The following is a 19,766-nucleotide window of genomic DNA, read 5'->3' on the forward strand; positions in this document are numbered from 1 at the left end:
ATTATTTAAATTCCATTGCAGTCCACTTATTTTCATTCATAACCAGTCCTAAATTATATTTTTCTTGAAAATGGGTAATTTTTAGTTAAACCTAAATTACCCTGATAAATAATCGTATTATTTTCAGTTGATGTATTGAAGTCAATTTCTTTTTACCGATTTGAAATATTTTGTATTTTTATATATTATTACTATCATATCTTTGTGGATAAATGTTGACCAAATGATTTAATTTTTGAAAATTACTGATTTCTTTTTATTTTAATAAGTATTTAGGTATATAATTTAGGGCATCGTTGTCGAAAATTCATAAATTGCAAAATACTTTTATAAAATTTTCAACTGTTTATGATCATCATAAAATATTAGTTTTTTCTATCTAGGCCTTATTTAATTAAAAAACATTATGTTGAATTCTTGTTAAATAAATTTAATGCCTTTTATTAAATATTTTTTGATGAAATAAACCTAATTGAATCTTTAATCCCCAAAACATTATTACCACTATTTGGGCTTAGATGTTTTTGCTTAATGTTTACATGTTATTACTTATATTTCCACTATGAAAAGAAGGGAAGCTTTGTATTTGTATAGGAATTGAAAAAAATGTTTATTTGATTTATAAAATGTTATTTGGAAAATGCTTTGCTGGGTTCGTTTAAGACTCATTTAAAGAAAAATGTTCCTGTTAATTTTTCAATTTTGTTAATGAATATGTTCTTATGCTGAAAAAACAAAACAAAAAACTTCGAACCTGACCCAGCATGGATTCAGATATTTAATATTACTGTAACATAATATTGCCTTGTTAAAAATATATGGTGATTCTGCAACCGTACCTCTTGGAGTTGGAATATCTTAAATAGCTGGTTTGTACTGGTCAGTAACATTGACGATTACTTTGATCAAGAAATTTTTAATTATGACTACACTGTTTTTTTATTGTCAAAATATGCATGGTATAATGTTTATAAATAGACATGATGTTTTAACATTGCTTGTTTAAAATTTAAAAAAAAAATGTTATAAAAACCCCTGGACATACATAAACTATGGCCAAAGTTAGAGCCTGTCTCTCAATAGTTAAAAGCATGGGTGAAGAAGTAATTTAAACCTAGTAAGGCTTAATAATCCCAAAGTCTGTCAAGCACATAGCCTTGACATAGGTCTGCAAAGTACTCTTGGGCCCATTATATGCATGCTGAGTCAATTGTTTTTTCTCCTGAAGTTGGCAACAATGTGGGGTAGAGGTGGTGGTCTCTTGAACCCCAGGAACACTGGAAACACCCCTAAACTTTTCTCATATTGTCTGTCCTTTTTTATAAAATATGTCAATAAAAAAAAAAAAAAAAACAGCCAACAGCGAGGTGCACGCATGACAGCTTACCTATGATGAAATTTCCAAGGATTTTCCTGATAGGTACCATATCGATTTTTATCAGTTTCTGTTCATTACTTCCGCTTAGGTATTACCTTGGCACAACTATATTTGAAAAACGGCTCGTCCTAGCTTCCCTAAATTTAGATGCCAGTTGGGAACTAGCGTTAACACAATTAAGTATTTATTTTAGAAAATTCAGTCCACTATTTTCATTTACGCTTGCCCAACAAAACGCATTACCTTGATACTATAGTGCGACAACTCGTCCGATTTGACCCAAATTTGGAGATTAATCTGCACGTAATATAGTATCAGTTTTATCAGATACACAACCACTTTGGCTTAAGCATGTGGAAATCTATTTTTCTTGGTACATCTCTATCTCAAAAACGTCCCGTTTGATAAGGTCTAAAGTTATGTTCAATACTCCTAGAATATAATTGTGGTGATGTGTAAATCCGCTTTCTCATACGAATGATTGCTTTTATGGATACACTTATGTTTCAACAACGGTAGTCCCATAGATTTTATTCTCAAACGAAAAACCATTAAATTTGAAATTAAGGTAATTATGTGCCCTATATACAAAAAAAAAAAAAAAGATAATTTACAGAAAAATCAATTTTCAGAGAAGAAAATAAAAAAGTAGTGTGAAAACTGTATTAACCTATATTTTTGGCACAAGTACAAAATTATAATTATATAATGGCATTATCGAAGTACAATTACAGACATGATCATGTGTTTTCCTTATCGGATTGATAATTTATAAAGTGTTTGTTTATATATTTGTTAATTTAAATATTTAAAAATAATTTAACTGGACAAGCTAATTTATATCTAAACCTAAGGTATGTTGTATGTTTAAATTTATAACATTAGTATTCTTAAAATAATCAGTGAGCTCATTTGGTTGTAAGAATTCTGTTGGTAAACAATGGAATGAAATTTCGATTACCTTGCAAAATGGTCATCTAAAAGAGTGAAACTTGAAATGATTGTAACGATAATGATGTGTTAATGATTGATGCCTGTTAATTGTGGTAAAATTTAATGCATTACTGTCGGTAATATTGATCGTGTACGGTCACGACCAATATTACCGACAGTATTATTGAAATGACAAATATACTAAAAGTATTACTTAGCATGTAAGGTAGATGTTGATGGTGTGAAGTTGATACTTAGAGTGATTACCTTTTCTTCAGTAAATTCTAACCGTATTGGAGCTGCATTAGGTTTATCAATACTAAACCAACTTTTTATTCCATAAACTATTGCACATAGTATGGGAACTTTAAAATGACTGAAAATTTGAATCAACCAAAACATCAGGATGTACACCTACAATGAGTGAATTTTTCTGTTGGTTTATATAGGGAGATGGTCAGGGTTGCGGTCAAAGGAGAAATAAAAATAGTTTACAACTATTTATTTTCCAACGTTTCGCCCCACTTTGCAGGGCTTCATCAGGGCTAAAAAGATACAAAATGAAACTATGTTAAGATAAAATGATAGAAATAAAAATACAAAGATACAATGAAAAGAATAAAAAAAAAAAAAAATAAAATAAAAAAAAAAAAATAAAAAGTAACAAAGGCAAGAGCAAGCCAGTCGATTTTTATATGCGTTTTCATAATTTTATTATTTAAAAAAGAAATAAAGTTTTCTTTCTGGCCTGAAAGTAAAATATAAACTCAGCAAGGTTGACATAAGTAACAATATTACAACTAAATTAGAATATTTAGTTAGTTCTATCTTTAGTTTCAATAGGAAAAACTAAAAAATAATATTATAAAAAAAAAATCCAAGCACAGGCTTCATTTTAAATTTTCTCATTTCTGAGATTTGGCTATGTTTATGTTTTCTCACGTCAATCGATTAATTTCAGAGGTGCTGAAAAGATCACAAAAACGATTCAACGTTCATTTTTAGCACCTCTGAAGACATATATAGGAACCCCAGTATGTTTTAGAAATACCAAAAGTTAAAATAAATAGATTCTCAGTCGCGCGATCATAAAATCGAATTTATTTTCATTTTCAGAACCTCCGAAAACAACTTAGACATTACATAAACATGTTGGTTGCTAGTTGAAATGGACAACTAACAACCAATTTAGTTGTAAGATTTAGTGCTAGCTAACAGCCAATAACTAAATTAGTTCCAATTTTTTAGGGGAACCAATTCTTAGAAATATTTATGTATCTATATGTTTGTCCTTAGTTAACGAAATATTAGCTAGCTAATGCCCATTTCTGATTACAATCACAATAAAATAAATTTCATTATTTTGTTGGAAATAATTGCAAAAGCGATTGACAGAGGGGTGAAGAGTTAGCGGAAAGTTCTGTATCCAGAAAGTGTTCCTAAACTCGGAGATTTTTCTCTGTATTCTTGAATATATTTGTGTGAACAGTCTACCACCAACATGAGCAAGATTAAAAATAAAAATCGTTTTTGGGTAACGGATTCTCACTTGAAGAGTTAATTGATCATATCTTCAATCTTAATGCAAACCGGACAGTGATTCAGCTCATTCTTAAATTGGATTGAAACGCTATTAATGATATTCATGAAGAAGATGGATTTGGAAGTGATCTCATTTAAAAATTCACGAACCCTCATAATATTTTTTATTCGGCTGATTTTGTTACCTTGATCTAGCGTTGATTGGAGAATTAACGGGTTACATATATCTAGAAAAAATTAAAATCCCTCATCTGTCTTTATTCTACATCGACCAGAGAAACCCTCCGTGGTAGCCTTATTATGGTGTTCTTACTATAATTTTTTTTTATTTTTACGGATCTTTTACTTAAGTTATCTCTATCTCTTTCGATTTAAAACACTTTTTTTCAGTTCATGTCTGCGTAAAAAATAAAAAACAGAAATTTAGAATGAACTTTAAAACTTGTTGGTAATTAATTCTTATCTTAGTTAGATTATAGCCATTACTTTTTAGAAAATTTAATATGGTTTTTCTTACTTTCGAAAAAGTTTACATGAATACTGTTTTGAATTTTAGAAGAATTTGGGTTCATTTTAATTTTGTTTTGAATTTGGATTCATGTAAAACATATTTAATTTAGCTTTCTTGCTTGTTTCATATCATTTATTACAATTTAAAATTTCAGATGGAGAGAGGATATGAGAAAGTTGGTCTGGAAGTAGAACCGAAAGTCATTGAATTTACTGATTTTTTGATCGGAGAAGAAATTAGCTATCAGAAAATAACCTTTTACAACCGAGGAAACAAAACCATAAAATTGAAAATATTGAAACCTTATTCTTGGGTTAACTTCAACACTATATTTACACATATATTTTATTTTGTGTAATAAACACTAATTATGTACTAATTTACCACACAGGTATTCCAAGTGGAAGATGATGGTACGCAGATATTTCTCTCTCCTGGCTTGTCTACCACAAGGAAAGTAACCTACACATACGCTCATGACTTTTCCCATGAATCTAACTTACCTTTTGTCATAGACAATAAATATTATTTCGATATACCGATCAAAGTGTAGGTATATATAAATCAATATTATTAACTATCAATCGATTTTTTCCTCAAATATATTTCTAATGCTTGCAGGAAGGTAAGACAGTCACTCCTAAGTGTGTCACCATTACGCCTCAATTTTGGAATTATCGACCTCGGTTGTCGGTTTGTTGCTCAGTACCTGGTTCTCACTAACAGCGGTAGTTGTGCTGGCAAATTCTCAATAGATTTCGGAACCAATAAATTAGACTTGCTAGCAACACCCAAACAAGGCCAGGTTCCACCATATGGTATGCAAACAGTAAAAATAGAAATGGCAGGATTCATAGCTGGTGAGCTCCTGGATGAATTTTGGTACGTACCTTACTAATACTGTTACGAGCTCCTAACTTCTAACTTGGCATAAATTAAAACTTTTAAGCTGTATGACAGGGATCTCCAAATATTTTGCCTGCGGGCCAAATTGACACTTCCACCAAGAGATCTATGAGTAGTAATGACTACTAAAAAATAGATGTGTCGATGTTTTAAAACATAGAAAGTAAAACATCAATGTAACCATACCTCCTAATTTTATTTTTAAAACTTCTCATTATTATTTTTGGTACATCTAACATCTATTTTTTCCCTAGTTTCCTAACATGTTGACTCAAAAATTCCTTAACAAAACCCAGCAAATATTGGAGAGAAAGTTTTTCCAATAAGTCAATCTGAATTTTTTCTTATTTAATTTATGTTTTTATATGATTCGAGATACAGGTTATGAAAAATTGTTGATATTTTTACGAGATGCATGAGCGCCCCTTGATAATAAGTATACAAGATTGCGAGCCATGGAGGGGAACTGGCAGTCTGGAAAAATATACGAGTTCTACGCGGACATTAGGAAAGCAAGGGTTGGGTATAAAGCAATAAACACTACAAGCTGACGACATAACAAGATGAGATACTAAGGATTTTGAAGGAATATTTCTAGGAGCATCTTAATCGAGATAAACCCAGAAAGGAAGAAGGCATGGACCATATTGGGCAGCTCATCTAGAAGAGATTCAAAAATGGAATATTTTGGATGTGTCTAACATCGTTCCAGGACCCCAGCAGGGGGTTGGGGTTATAACTCTATTCAACAAAAAAAAAAAAAAAAAACACGCCATAAAATATGTTGGATCTCACTTCCCAACGTTTCCCAGACTGAAGACATTACCATCCGAATCTTCCTGAGTGCCTGGGTAACAAAATTCAACCATTGCGAACGGTCACACATTCCAGTCAAGTCCTAATCACGATCGACCTTGTATACTTTATAATTATCTATTACAAGCGCGCTCGTGTGTCCCTTTCTTCTTTTATATGTGTATAACTTAAGTATCGGTGAAAGCAAAATGTTAAAAAAACGAGAAGAAGGAATAAGATCTGACACGCTTGAACTGCTGTAAAATACTGGCTTTATTGTGTTCGGTACATCTCTTATATACATTCGATCAGCTGATTTCCTCGGTGTGGGGCTCAGATACTTCTCGTCTACGGTATTCTCGTTCAGCTTCCAGTAATCTATTACCACCCTGTACTTTAAGGTGGTTTAACATGGCGTGCTCTTCTTTTTCACTGCCCACAACTGACAAGTTCTGTCAATAAATATTCCCTGTCGTTTTAAACTTTCAAGCTCTTCCCGAATGTGGAGACGTAAAGCCTGCGGGTATCTCCTCTCATTTACGTATATCACTCTGTCTTGTTTCAGTAAGATCTCATGGACCTCCCGGTCTTCCCAAGCATGTCTCCTTATTTAAAGAAATATCTTCATATCCCCTCCTAAAGCTTCGTCTGCAGTCCTCTGCCTGATTGATTGCCCCAACCCGAGCGGTCGCGTTCTTCCACTAAAATTACATTTGTAGATATTACCTCTCAACGTAATTCTCCATTCCCCCTGCTATTCCGAACTCAGTCTTCCACCTTCCCTAGCAAGTCACACCCCACAATTACTTTGTATTCCCTATGCATACTTCCTATGATATGTACCGGCAAGTTTTCAACACTATCTCCACCTACCCCTCTGGCCACCCAGGGTGATTAATTTACACTGACATTCCTGAATCTAGTGTGTCCTCTCTCCACTGCACAGCTTTATTCGGGCTTCTCGGCACATGATGGTGTTGGAACTGCCGGTGTCCACTAAGCACCTCACTCCTATCTCTATTATAGGCAGACCACTTATAATAGAATATTTTTCCTCATGTTATAATTCAGCAGGATGAGGTCGCCCCTTTTCAAAAAAAAAAAAAGCGGTCACCCCTCTGTCAACATCCCCTTCAGATGCCTCGCGTCTTCTTGTCTCTAGTTCCTCTCATCTGCTTGAGGATGCTCCTCTTTACCCTGCAGACGACCTCTACTTTTAATGCCTGCGCTTCTCCGCTATCAAGTAGATGTTCGATAGACTTTGCTTCGATACGGCTAATTAGTCGGCCACCCCCTTTTAAAGAGTGATTTAATTCTCCGGTTCCGACACCGTCTGTCTCAGGTCCTGAACGGTTGCCATACGGACTTCTAGCGTCGTGGCATGAGCTAGTGCTAAAGAGACTTCCAGTAGTAGTTGAATTTCTTCCGAAGATGGTTTCCCTGAAGATAAAGGTTGCTTGACTTCAGCTTGAGGTTGGTTATTTTGGTACCCTCCAGGTTCAGAACTGCTGCTCTCATGATTCCGTTACCGGCCATATTTTTATAAAAGGAAAGGAGACGAAAAAATGGAAAAAAAAAAAAAATCTTCTCGTAAACAAAAATTACTCTGGTATCTAAAGCTCCCGTGTTTCGGCACCACTTAAGTATCGGTGAAAGCAAAATGTTAAAAAAAAGAGAGAAGAAGGAATAAGATCTGATACGCTTGAACTGCTCTAAAATACTCGCTTTAGTGTGTTCTTTCATCTCTTATATACATTCGATTAGCTGATCTCCTCAGTCAGCTGACATCGAAGTCAGACCGTAACTCATATTTGATAGATTTAATTTAATTTTTGATAAAACGTTTGTTTTTGAGATACAAGTGAAAACCTGAAAAAACGGGACTTTTCTCCCTCATACCCCAATGTGGATAGGTGTGAGAACTTTTTGTGTTTATTTCCTATGGAAGCGTGATAAATTACAGAAAGCAAAGGCTCGTGTGTCAGTACAGTTATCACTGGACTGATTCTTATTGATGCAGTGAATACGACGGAGATGGCCAGAATGCTGGCAACTACGTGTGCGTAACTGTTAAATTATTGAAACAATATTTCGATACTGCAGTATCGGAATATTGTTGCTAATATTTGATATAAATAATTATAAAATGTGATATATCGAAATGAATATGAAATTATCAATATTAAATATTGCAACAATATTCCGATATTATTTTCTCGGAATATCGAAATTTTGTTTAATAAGAATAGAAAATTTAATAGATAATTAAAAACTGAAATATCGATATTTTAATTTGATAATCTCATTGTTTTAATATCGAAATCGATTATTAGCAACAACATTCCGATATTATTTTATCGAAATATCGATATTTTGTTTAAAAATACTAGAAAATTGTATGCAAAACTTAAAATGATATATCGTTATATTTTTTATATAAATAGAAAACTTTAAAATGAAATATTGATTTTTTTGAAAAATACATTTTTATTTCGATATTTTACATTTTTGTATGTCGATATCGAATATTAGTAACAATATTCCAATGTTATTTTAACGAAATATTGATATTTTTTTATAAATAATAGAGAAGTTTATAGAAAATTTAAAATTAAAATTTCAATATTTTATTATGATAATTACATATTCATTTTGATATTTAACATTGTTATAATATCGATATCGAATATCAGCAATCATATTACGATATTATTTTTATCGAAATATCGATATTTTATTTAAACAGACTAGATTGTATAGATAATTTGAAATGAAATATCGGTATTTGGTTTAAAAAAAAATAGACAAGTTTACGAAAATATTAATAATAGAATTTCGATGTTTTATTTTGATAATTACATATTTATTTCATTTTTTTACATTGTTGTAATATCGAAAAACTACTTCTATGGTTTTTATCAAATTTTCTTAACCTTTTTAAACCTAATATTGATATTTCCATGAAACAATATCGGAATATTGTTGCTAATCATCGATATCGATATTATCAAAAATGTTAAATATCGAAATAAATAAGAAATTATCAAAATAAAATATCGAAAAACCATTTTTTAGTTTTTCATAAAATGTTTTAGTTTTCTTTCATAAAATATTGATATTTCTATTAAAAAAATATCGAAATATTGTTGTTTATCGTCGTTATCGATGTTATCAACAATGTTAAATATCGAAATGAATATGAAATTATCAAAATAAACATTATATAAGATCCAATGGATGTTAAATTATTGAAACAATATATCGATATTTCTTATTTCGATAATATAGTATCGGAGTATTGTTGCTAATCTTTGGTATCAATAATTATAAAAATGTGATATATCAAAATGAATATGAAGTTATCAATATTAAATATCGAAATACTATTTTTAAGCTTGAATATTTTCTTTAATAAAATATCTATATAATAAATATTACTACTAATATTTCCTGAATATTGATGATATACTTTATCATCAAATATTTTATCAATATTGATGATTATAGTTATATTACATAGGAATGCATATTATCCATATTTCATTTATTTTTTCAGATGCGACTTTTTTTTTTTTTTTTTCGGATATCGGAGAAAAAATATTGATATCGATATCCTATCTCTACCTTACTGTTGCGGCCATCATATGGTCCACTAATTGATTATATGAACATATGATTTTAATTACGTTAAAAAACAAAAGAACTACTCTCGGTTGTTGTTATTTACACGACTACTTAGCGTCTCATAGTGTACAAACACATCGTCTACAGTCTCTCCTTGCTACGAAGAAATAATATCGGAGAAAATAATATTGGAATATTATTGCTAATGTTGGATTACATATTACAACAATGTAAAATATTGAAATGAATATGTAATTATCAAAATAAAATATCGAAATACTATTATTAATCTTTCCGTAAACTTGTCTATTTTTTGTAAAAAAAATATCAGTATTTCGATATAACAACATCAGAATATTGTTGCTAATATTCGATATCGATATTACAACAAAGCAAAATATCGAAATAAATTTGTAATTATCCAAACAAAATTACGAAATTTCATTTTTATGCTTTGTATAAAATTTTCTTGTTTTTTTAATCAAAATATTTACATTGCGATAAATAATATCGGAATATTGTTGCTAAACTTTGATACCAATGTTAATAATAATGATATTAAAATATTAATATTTTGTTCGATTATTGCTGCTATAGTTTGGTGTCTATAAGAAACAAAATTATTGGAATGTTTTCATGTTGAGGATGTGGATATTATTCGATAATATTCTTAATTTAAATTGAATATTAGAAAATAAAAATATTAGAATATTTTTGTTTTTCATTTTTTTTATGAAAACAATTTAAACAATTATATTTTAGTTTATATTTATTATGTTTACGATATGGTTGTCATTCTATTCTTTGCTTCTTCCCATTTATTAAGAATTTCTTACGTTTTGATTAGGTATGACATAAAATATGTCTTCCTATGTCATGCTATGTCACCATTTTATAATTATTATTACTTTAATTCATTAAATTTTCGATATCGATATTTTAGTTCCGATATAATATCGATATCGCTAACCTATATTGATATCAATATTTTGCTTACGATATCCCATCCCTACAGTAAGGTTCATCGGCAAGAGGATGTAATAAACATTGGAGGTTGAGATACAAGATAGGATTTTGGTAATGTTGAGCTTTTCTCAAACCATAAATTTAAGGTTTATTGTTTAATTAAAATCAAATGTATCTAAATTAAAGTTTCAAAACATTCTTTATTAATTAATTCGGCCATCCTCAAGGACAATCTTACATATCAATCATAACAAATATTGTTGTGATAGCTCTTAGTTGTAATTATGTTAAATTGATCATAATTAAAGTTGTAATATTGATGAAAGATTGACAAAATAGAGTAATTTTGACTGAAACTGGTGACCAAGGCTGTTGATAGCCTGCAAAAGTTTTTTTAAATATTTTATGTTAGTGTAAATTGGTATTTAAGATGACAGAATTGGCCTTGAAGATGGCCGAATTGGCCGAAACGTTAGACTTTTAAGGAAATAAAGAATGTTTTGTGACTTTAATTTGAATACATTTGATTTTATATCTAATATTTAATTTTATTAAGGATAGACTTAACTCTATTTAATATAACTTCTTCATTAATAAAACCTACTGATTGTTATCATTTTTAGGGTAAAGGGTGAGCCCCCAACTAGAATAGAAGTTGAGGTCCACGTTTTGTTTCCCTATTTCCAGGCGATGCATCCAAATACAACTGGTGACTTCACTCTGATAAATTTCAAACCGACATTCTTTGGAACAGAGAGATATGAGACCTTCATCGTGCAAAATGTATCGTCTTTTCCTTCATGTTTTGTCGTTTTGGCAGAGATGAACAATCAATTATTTGTAAGTATTAATAATTTATTTAAGGAGGGCAACGAACCAAAACATGAGTACAAAGTACACGTACATAGTAACTTCGTAAATTTTCCATATTTTTGTTCTCTTTTACATGGTAATCCTTTAAGACGGTCATTATATGTTTTACAATAAAATGTGTAGTTCTTGAGTTATGTGTTAATACAGCATAAGTTTCTGCATCCATCTTCCCCCAGAGACAAGAGATACATTCTATTTATTCTTTAGTACCGTCCTTATACATTTACACTCTAGGCAATTACTTGACGAGCGTCTCCCCCCATTACATTATTACGCTCTTATTACATTCTATTTCAATCAGTTAGCTTGTAATTTAGTTGTTTTATTAATAGACTAAAATTGCTTTATTCCATCCTTTTTTCTTATGATTCCTGACTTTCCAGATTGGGATAGTAGCGTGGGTTCGTGTTGCTCATTCTCTAGGGAGGTTTGATCAAAATATATTAAACCTAAGTTAGTGAAAGCGTCGATAAAGCTTTGATAAGCTTCATCAAAATTTTAGGCTATAGTCCAACTCATTTATCGGTCATTCTGCACAGAGTTGTCGAGATATATAAGATTGACCCGTGTTTAACCTAACCTAGAACTTTTAAATATTTTAGTTTCTGTTTGTCATGAAATAGTTTCGTATTTTAACTACACAGAGACAAGATATAGAATTATATAAAATATTTTTATTATTTACTGGAGCACTTGTATTCTTAGATGAACATTAACTGGATTATTCTTATTTATTTTCAGACATTAAGCAAGGCTGTGAAGCAGGTATTTGTCTACAGTAATTTTTCGATTCATCCCGTTGAAGGAACGTTAGGACCATTTGAAGGACACATATTTACTATAAAGTAAGATTTTATTCCCAGGTAGACATAAATTTCGTACCTAATACAGGAAACATATATTATTGCAGCTTCAAATTATTAATTAAAAACAGATAACATTACAAACAAACATATTGTGGGCATTAAATTATAGTACTAATGGGATTATATTTATTTGAAGATAAAATTACACATCAAATCAATGAATAATTATTAAATGTAACTGAAGTAAATAAATAAACTAAAATAAAATTGATCGTGAATAAATGAAAATAATAATAATCAATAAATTAATAAAATAATAATTAATTACAATAAATAGGAACTAAAAAAATCACTTTCATACCGCTTTAGTTTTTACTTTGATATCCCTCATTGTTCTTTTTATCTTTTCGAATTTTTTTTTCGTTTCCTCTATCAATACAAACATATTTATTATTATATATCACCTGCATTAATGTGTAATATGATGGTGATTTCCTTATTTTTTCCAATGCAGAACTGCATTCTAGCTATGTTGGATAGCCACCGGTTCGCTCTTCAATGTTAGGCCAATAGTGCTCTACTAGTAGCTTGGCCTGTTCAAAACAAAAAAAAACATTATTTTGTTTTTTAAACTAATCTAAAATAACAGAATTTGATGACTTTCAAACATTGAATCCTCATTAAGACGCATCGATACATACCATTATCGCTAAATTAATTATTTTCGGTGGTAATAAAGTTGGGTGCTTGATAATACAAATTAGTCGATATTACTTGCTAGTATATATTACTCGCTATAGAAATTGTTAAGAATTTTGAAAATACTATTATTTACGAAAACATATCTGTACAGGCTGTTTCATGGTTAAGTGTCTAAATTATAAATATTAATTCAGTTTCTTAAAACAAGAATAATATTCCCTGTGAAGGTATGTCCGTTAATTCTTTGTTTAAGAGATAGTCATAACTAAAGATTTTCATTGTTCTGAATTATTCAGGTTATAAAAAATAAATTAATTAGTGTTACAACTACTTCGTTAATGAAATGTAAATATTAATATTCATATTGAATGTTGTTGAAAGTGATAACCTTGAGCATTCGTTCAAGCTTTCCACTCCAGCAGTGGATGTGTGTTATTATTTCGCAAGTTTCAATTATCCTTCTTAGTAAATAATTTAGAACATTGACCGGGCTTGTATAGACGTTTTGTTTAATGTCATTCCAAACCAAAAATCTAGTGGTGTCAGATCTGGAGATTGTGGACAATAACACATGTCCTCCAATGCCGTTCGGCCATTACAGCTGTGAGGGAACATGCCGACTCGGCCTTAGTGCTCAAGGTAATTACTTTCAACATTTAATTTGAATACTAATGTTTACATTACATTAAAGTAGTTATAACACATATTAATTAAGTTATAATCGACTAAATAATTCCATAACGATAAAAATATTTAGTTATGAATATCTCTTAAACAAAGCGTTAATGGACATACCTTATTAGGGATTTTTTTCTAATTTTGGAATCCTTAACTCATATTTTCATAGGTTCAGGGATACTGAATCCTAAAACACCCAGTACTTGTTAGAAATGTTCCACTTGCCTAGGATCAAAGAAAAAATATACCAAATTTTGCAATATTTTTTTTTTCAGATTCCACCCTCATAGCGATTCATCGAAGACAAAGGGATGGAAACATTCTAATGTTGATGAATTAGAATTTTTATGTTTTCTTCGGATCCTCCGTGTGGATGTAATTGAATGGCAGGATGATGGCGGGAGAGACCCGTGTACGCAGATATCTTTATTCAACCACGTTTTGTAATTAACAGTAGTTTTAACGATAACACTATGTTGCAGTTAGTACCGGAGCTGGTAGGACATCATTCACTGCGGCCTCTTCAATGTCAGGTATACCTTTCCACTTAGTTTGTAGAATAGACGTGAATAATTGAATAAAAACCTTCTAGTGATAATATTAATTTGTTTACTACATTGTGATAAAATTAGCCTATGAAATGACCCTTTTAACACCCCAGACTAAGAATAAATTTCAAATATAGGAAGTGCCACTTCACCGTTAAATCCCGAAAATGTAGTATGTTAAGTACCGAAATGTGGTATAATTTTCGTCTTCGTTAGAATTCTCAGGTTCGCCTGCAACAGCGTTCATGAGCAATTGGCCACCACAAACTTGGCAAATGGCAGAGCACACTAGTGAGGTTTTACTGCAGAAGATTTTGCTGGGAAGCTGAGGAACGGGACCCTTGGTAGTAGCAATGGGAATAAGTTCGGCCTTTCATTGCCAATTTCTCAGATTCTTCCCAACTACTTATGGACTTTATAACACAGAAACTGTAACAATTACTAGTGTGATAATATACAGAGCCCTCTCAAGTCGGTAGACTTGCGAAGCTTAATCAGTTTTGAATTTTGTGTAGAGAAATAAAGGAATTGATCCAGGGTTTCCATTTGAATATGATCTTCGTAGACTGCAGTATACTGTGTGTTTTATTCCAAGTAAATTATTTCAATCATTGCATTAATTGACATGCTATTTAAACACATAGAATGTTGAAAAGAGTTTCATGCGTAGCAGATAGCCAGAGAAAAAAAGCCCCAAAACAGCAAAAAGAAGGGGAGTTAGGATTTTTTAAATCCTACTTTTTTAAATCTGTCTTCCGTTATTGACCGTAAGTCTATTTTACTCAAAAAAAAACCTAGAATTTTACAAACCATTCTCAGTATCCTGCAAAATATTACTGAACGAAAAATATTATGTTTAAAAATAATATCATTTTTAAAATTCGAGAAAAGAGAAAAGTTGAAGAGAAAATTCGAGACATATGGCTCGGTACGTGGAAGAGAACCCATTTAGATATCAATTTTTCTCAGAATAAGGTCAAAATCTTGTAAAAATATTTTTATATGTTTCTATGGAGTGAAATAAATAACTCTATGGTTCCTGGCGATTCAGCACTTATTCATCCCTATTCCACACTTATTCCTGTCGAACAGATCCGTTACTTAGGACTACATCTCGACAAACGACTGACATGGAATCCTCACACAAGACTAAAAAGACAGAAAACTGCTCTTCGATTTCCACTATTACAACTTTTACTAGACAAACGGTCTAAATTGCCAATCCATTACAAAAATTAAGTCATCTTTCAGGACCTTAATGTCCCATATGGTGCCGATTTGGCCAAAACCAGATACCATTCCTTCCATGATAAACTTCCCAACCACCCAAATCCACTTGTTTCTAACCTGGCTTCTCCTTCATTACCTAATAAATCTCCTAGATGTTTGAAAAGATGATGGCCTCGAGATCTTCTCCTCTGGAAATGTTATTGGAGTTCTATCAATGGATAGATTCTCCGCATGTTTGTATCATGTCACTATGTCACCTACAGGAAATTTACTTGTTGTTTATATTTTTATACAGTTGTAACAATAAATGAATTATTTAAAAAAAAGAAAATAAAATAGATCTCCATCACTACCACGTCGAAATTCTGGACTTGATTTTAAAGCTCTAGGGATTGAAAACAATTGCCTTCGTTGTGCCAGAACTAATCACAGAATAAATAAATTTCAAGTTCCTCTTGACAAATTACATTGTAATTCTTGTTCTAGGACAAAGTAGGACAAGTAAAAAAAGTTTGTTTGTCTAACTTAACTAAGAAAAACAAGAGTTCTCATGTCAAAGCAGTCGAAACTGATGATCATGGAGCTGAATCAGATTTTCTAGATGACCTTGTGGGAGTGAATAAAATGTATGATATATTTTCGTCTAGCTCTGAATTTTTTACAAATGACACATATAAGTTTCACACAACTGTTTTGCTGAATAAACAACAAAAACAGAAATTCGAAGTCCACTGAGGGTCGGCATTTATCTCATTACCTCATAAGGACTTTGAGAGATTGAATTTCAAGGGGGAGGTAAAACGAACAGATGTGCGTTTCCGTTCATACACTCAGGGAGTACTCAAGCCCCTTGGTTACATTATTGTTCCTGTCTAATATGAGGACTATGCTTCAAATGAATTATTGTTTGTTGTACCAGACCAATTAAGCCCAATTCTTGGAAGAGTGTGGATTAGGCGACTAAATATTGATTTGAAACACCTCGAAAGATCAAAAGTAAATTGCTTTCATGTCAATCAGTTCTGTCAAAATTACTTGTCAGTTGATCAAGGAGCATTATGCAGATATTTTTGAGCAAAAAGTCGGATGTATCTCAAATTTCTCTTGTTCTTTAAAGGTGAAGAAAAATGCCAAGCCAATCTTTATAAAAGCCAGGAACATCCCATTTGCATTGCGAGAAACAGTCGAAAAAGCATTAGATGATTTAATTGCCAATGACATAATTTATCCAGTAAATCACTCAGATTGGGGTTCGCCCTTGGTCCCTATTCCAAAACCCGATAACAAAGTACGACTTGCTGCTGATTACAAAGTTGCTATAAATAAACAACTACAGGATGCCCACTATCCCTTCCCCCGGATAGAGGAAGATATTGACAATTTGAGAAACGCCAGTGTCTTTTGCACACTTGACTTGTACAAGGCCTATCTACATGTACAGGTTGACAGTCAAGCGATTCAAACAATGTCAACGCACCGAGGAATTTTTGCCATGAAACGTCTACGCTTCGGAATAAAATCGGCTCCTTCGGAATTTCATGGAATCCTTGACCAAATACTCTCTGGACTAAACCAGGATGAATGTTTTTTAAACCTCATAAACTGTCTCAACCGTCTTCGCCAGTATGACATCCACCTCAACCGTGAAAAAGGTAACTTTTTTAATTCTACTATATCATATCTTGGTTATGTCATCGAACATAATAAAGTGAAAAAATGCCCTCAGAAGGTCATGGCAATAATAAATGCGCCCCATCCCTGTGACACTGAGGGAGTACGAAGATTTCTGGGAATGATAACGTGTTGTGGTAAGTTTATTACAAATTTCTCTTCTCTTACATTTCCACCAAGAAGTATGCTTCGCAAAAATCAGAAGTTCTGGTCCAAGTCATATGAGACAGCATTTAAAAAACTGAAAGAGGAAGTTGCCAGTGACCGGGTGCTAATGCCATTTAACCCTGACCTGCCAGTAATGTTCTGTGGCGCCAGTCCGGAAGGAATAGGTGCAGTCCTGTCACATTTCGTCAATGACCAAGAGAGGCCCATAGCCTTTGCCTCCAGGTCGCCGACAGAAGCAGAAAGAAATTACAGCCAACTGGACCGCGAAGCCTAGCTATGATCTATGCAGTGAACAAGTTCCATCTTTACCTTTTTGGACGAAAATTTACTCTGGTGATTGACAATGGCCCCTTAAACAGAATTTTTCATCATGATCCCAAACTACCACTCTTATCTGCTTTACGTCTACTTCGTTATGCAACAATCCTTAGCGGATTTGATTATGTCATAAAACATAAGAAAGCTGTCGAAAATGTTCATGTTTACGACTTTTCATGGACACTAATGCCTACTAAGTTACCAGCGTTAGACGTTGATGATATAATCCTGTTGGATTATAACAATAACAATAAGTATTAATCAAATATCAACAGACTTGATATCAGCTAGGTCAATTGCAGTAACAACCCGTAAAGATTGTCAATTGTCAAAACTTCTTCAACAGTTACAGAATGGCGAAATTCAAGATGAAAAATTTTCTCTACAGAATGCAGTAATTTTTAAAGCCCATCGGGTCTACATTTCCACCAGCCTTACAACCAGCTGTTTTAACTACATTCTACTCATATTAAGACATCCAAGATGAAAAGTCTAGCCAGAAGATATTGTTTTTGGGCCAACATTGATCGTGACATAGAGGCATTTGTGAAAAACTGCAAAGCATGTGCATCAACTACCTGTGCACCACCTAGTGCCCCCCTGCGCTCATCGGAGGAACCAATTTCAATTGTTTAACGTGTCCACATCGATTATGCCCGACCCAAGGATGGAGATTATCTATTTATTCTAATTGACGCTGAATCAAAATGGCCAGAAGTTAGAATTTCAAAATCACCACCAACTTCTGCGTCCACAGTTGAATACCTTCAAGATATATTTAGCGTACATGGTCTTCCTGAAATTATGGTCTCTGATAATGCTTCTATTTTCACCAGCTCAGAATTTATTGAATTTTGTGAGTCAAATGATATTGGTAAAAGACTCATCGCTCCAGGTCATCCTCAATAGAATGGTCAAGTCGAAAGGTATGTTCAGTTCCTTAAAAGAAAACTCGATGCCATGGAATCAATACCAGGTAGTCTACAGTCCAAAATTCGCAATATCTTGTTCCGCTATCGTGCTACATCTTTACGATGCGAAAAGACTCCAGCAGAATTATACTTTGGTCGACAAATTCGAACCAAACTAGACCTGTTAAAACCATATAAGGCAACAACCAAAAGGGCAACCCCAGTTTCTAAATCCTTCCTAAGATCTTTTAGTGTCGGTGACCGCGCCATAGTCAAAATGTACACTGGTGGGAAAGAGATATGGAAGCCAGGCACCATAAACCGAAACATGGGAGACTCCACAAACGACACATAGACCAATTGTGTCGCACAGAAATTTCTTGGCATGTTACCTTTGAAGAGAGTTCTTCAAATAACCAACAAACCTGCTGGCAACACTTCCCTTCCCAGGACACAACAGCAACTATCACCTCCAGGGAGGTTTATAATACCCATGCCAGAAGATCGACAAATTGAGGCGGTAGCCCAACCATCACAAGCCCAACCAGGACCAGCCCAACCAGGACCAGCTCAACCAGGACAAGCCCAACCAGGACCAGCTCAACCAGCACAAGTCCAACCAGCACAAGCCCAACCAGCACAAGCCCAACCAGGACCAGCCCAACCAGAACAAGCCCAACCAGGACCAGCCCAACCAGCACAAGTCCAACCAGAACAAGTCCTCAACCAGCACAAGTCCAACCAGCACAAGCCCAACCAGCACAAGCCCAACCAGGACCAGCCCAACCAGAACAAGCCCAACCAGGACCAGCCCAACCAGGACCAGCCCAACCAGCACAAGCCCAACCAGGACCAGCCCAACCAGCACAAGCCCAACCAGGACCACCAGCTTACTTAAAAGACTATGTTCAATAGATAAATTAGTTCTTTTAATTAGTGTGGGAGATTGTAGCGATTTTGTATCGATTATCGATAGTAACAGTTGAGAAGGTTTTCCCATGATACGATGTACTCAGTGTGTTAAGTGTCTTGTGCTTGTTATTGTTAGATAATATAAAGAGTTCATAATTATGTCAATAATTATAAAAAAAGAAATGTTTTTGAGCCAGTACTTTTTATTGATTTACACATCAAAGTTTTACAACAGCATATTAAACAATAGATAAATACATAGTATTAAAAAATTGTAGGAATTAAAAAAGGAAA

At 32.8% G+C, this 19,766-nt stretch overlaps 1 protein-coding gene across 9 annotated transcripts in view; it reads left to right on the forward strand.

Annotated features, from left to right (window-relative positions):
- Positions 1-1,352: 1,352 nt before the first annotated feature.
- LOC106684603 (cilia and flagella-associated protein 47) overlaps positions 1,353-19,766 on the forward strand; it is a gene marked incomplete at its 3' end in the record, with an annotated part of 85,611 nt that continues 67,197 nt past the window's right edge. For 5 of the 9 annotated variants that reach the window (XM_024359951.2, XM_024359955.2, XM_014426785.2 and 2 more), the window contains 8 exon segments: positions 2,122-2,232; positions 4,519-4,677; positions 4,756-4,913; positions 4,986-5,246; positions 11,279-11,495; positions 12,270-12,373; positions 13,990-14,126; positions 14,197-14,247. In XM_024359951.2, coding sequence (XP_024215719.1) covers positions 4,519-4,677; positions 4,756-4,913; positions 4,986-5,246; positions 11,279-11,495; positions 12,270-12,373; positions 13,990-14,126; positions 14,197-14,247 — 1,087 coding nt within the window. 9 annotated transcript variants of the gene reach the window in all.

Source organism: Halyomorpha halys, unplaced genomic scaffold, assembly GCF_000696795.3.
Source record: "Halyomorpha halys isolate HHAL.00 unplaced genomic scaffold, Hhal_1.1 Scaffold594.1, whole genome shotgun sequence".
NCBI classification, from domain to species: domain Eukaryota; kingdom Metazoa; phylum Arthropoda; class Insecta; order Hemiptera; family Pentatomidae; genus Halyomorpha; species Halyomorpha halys.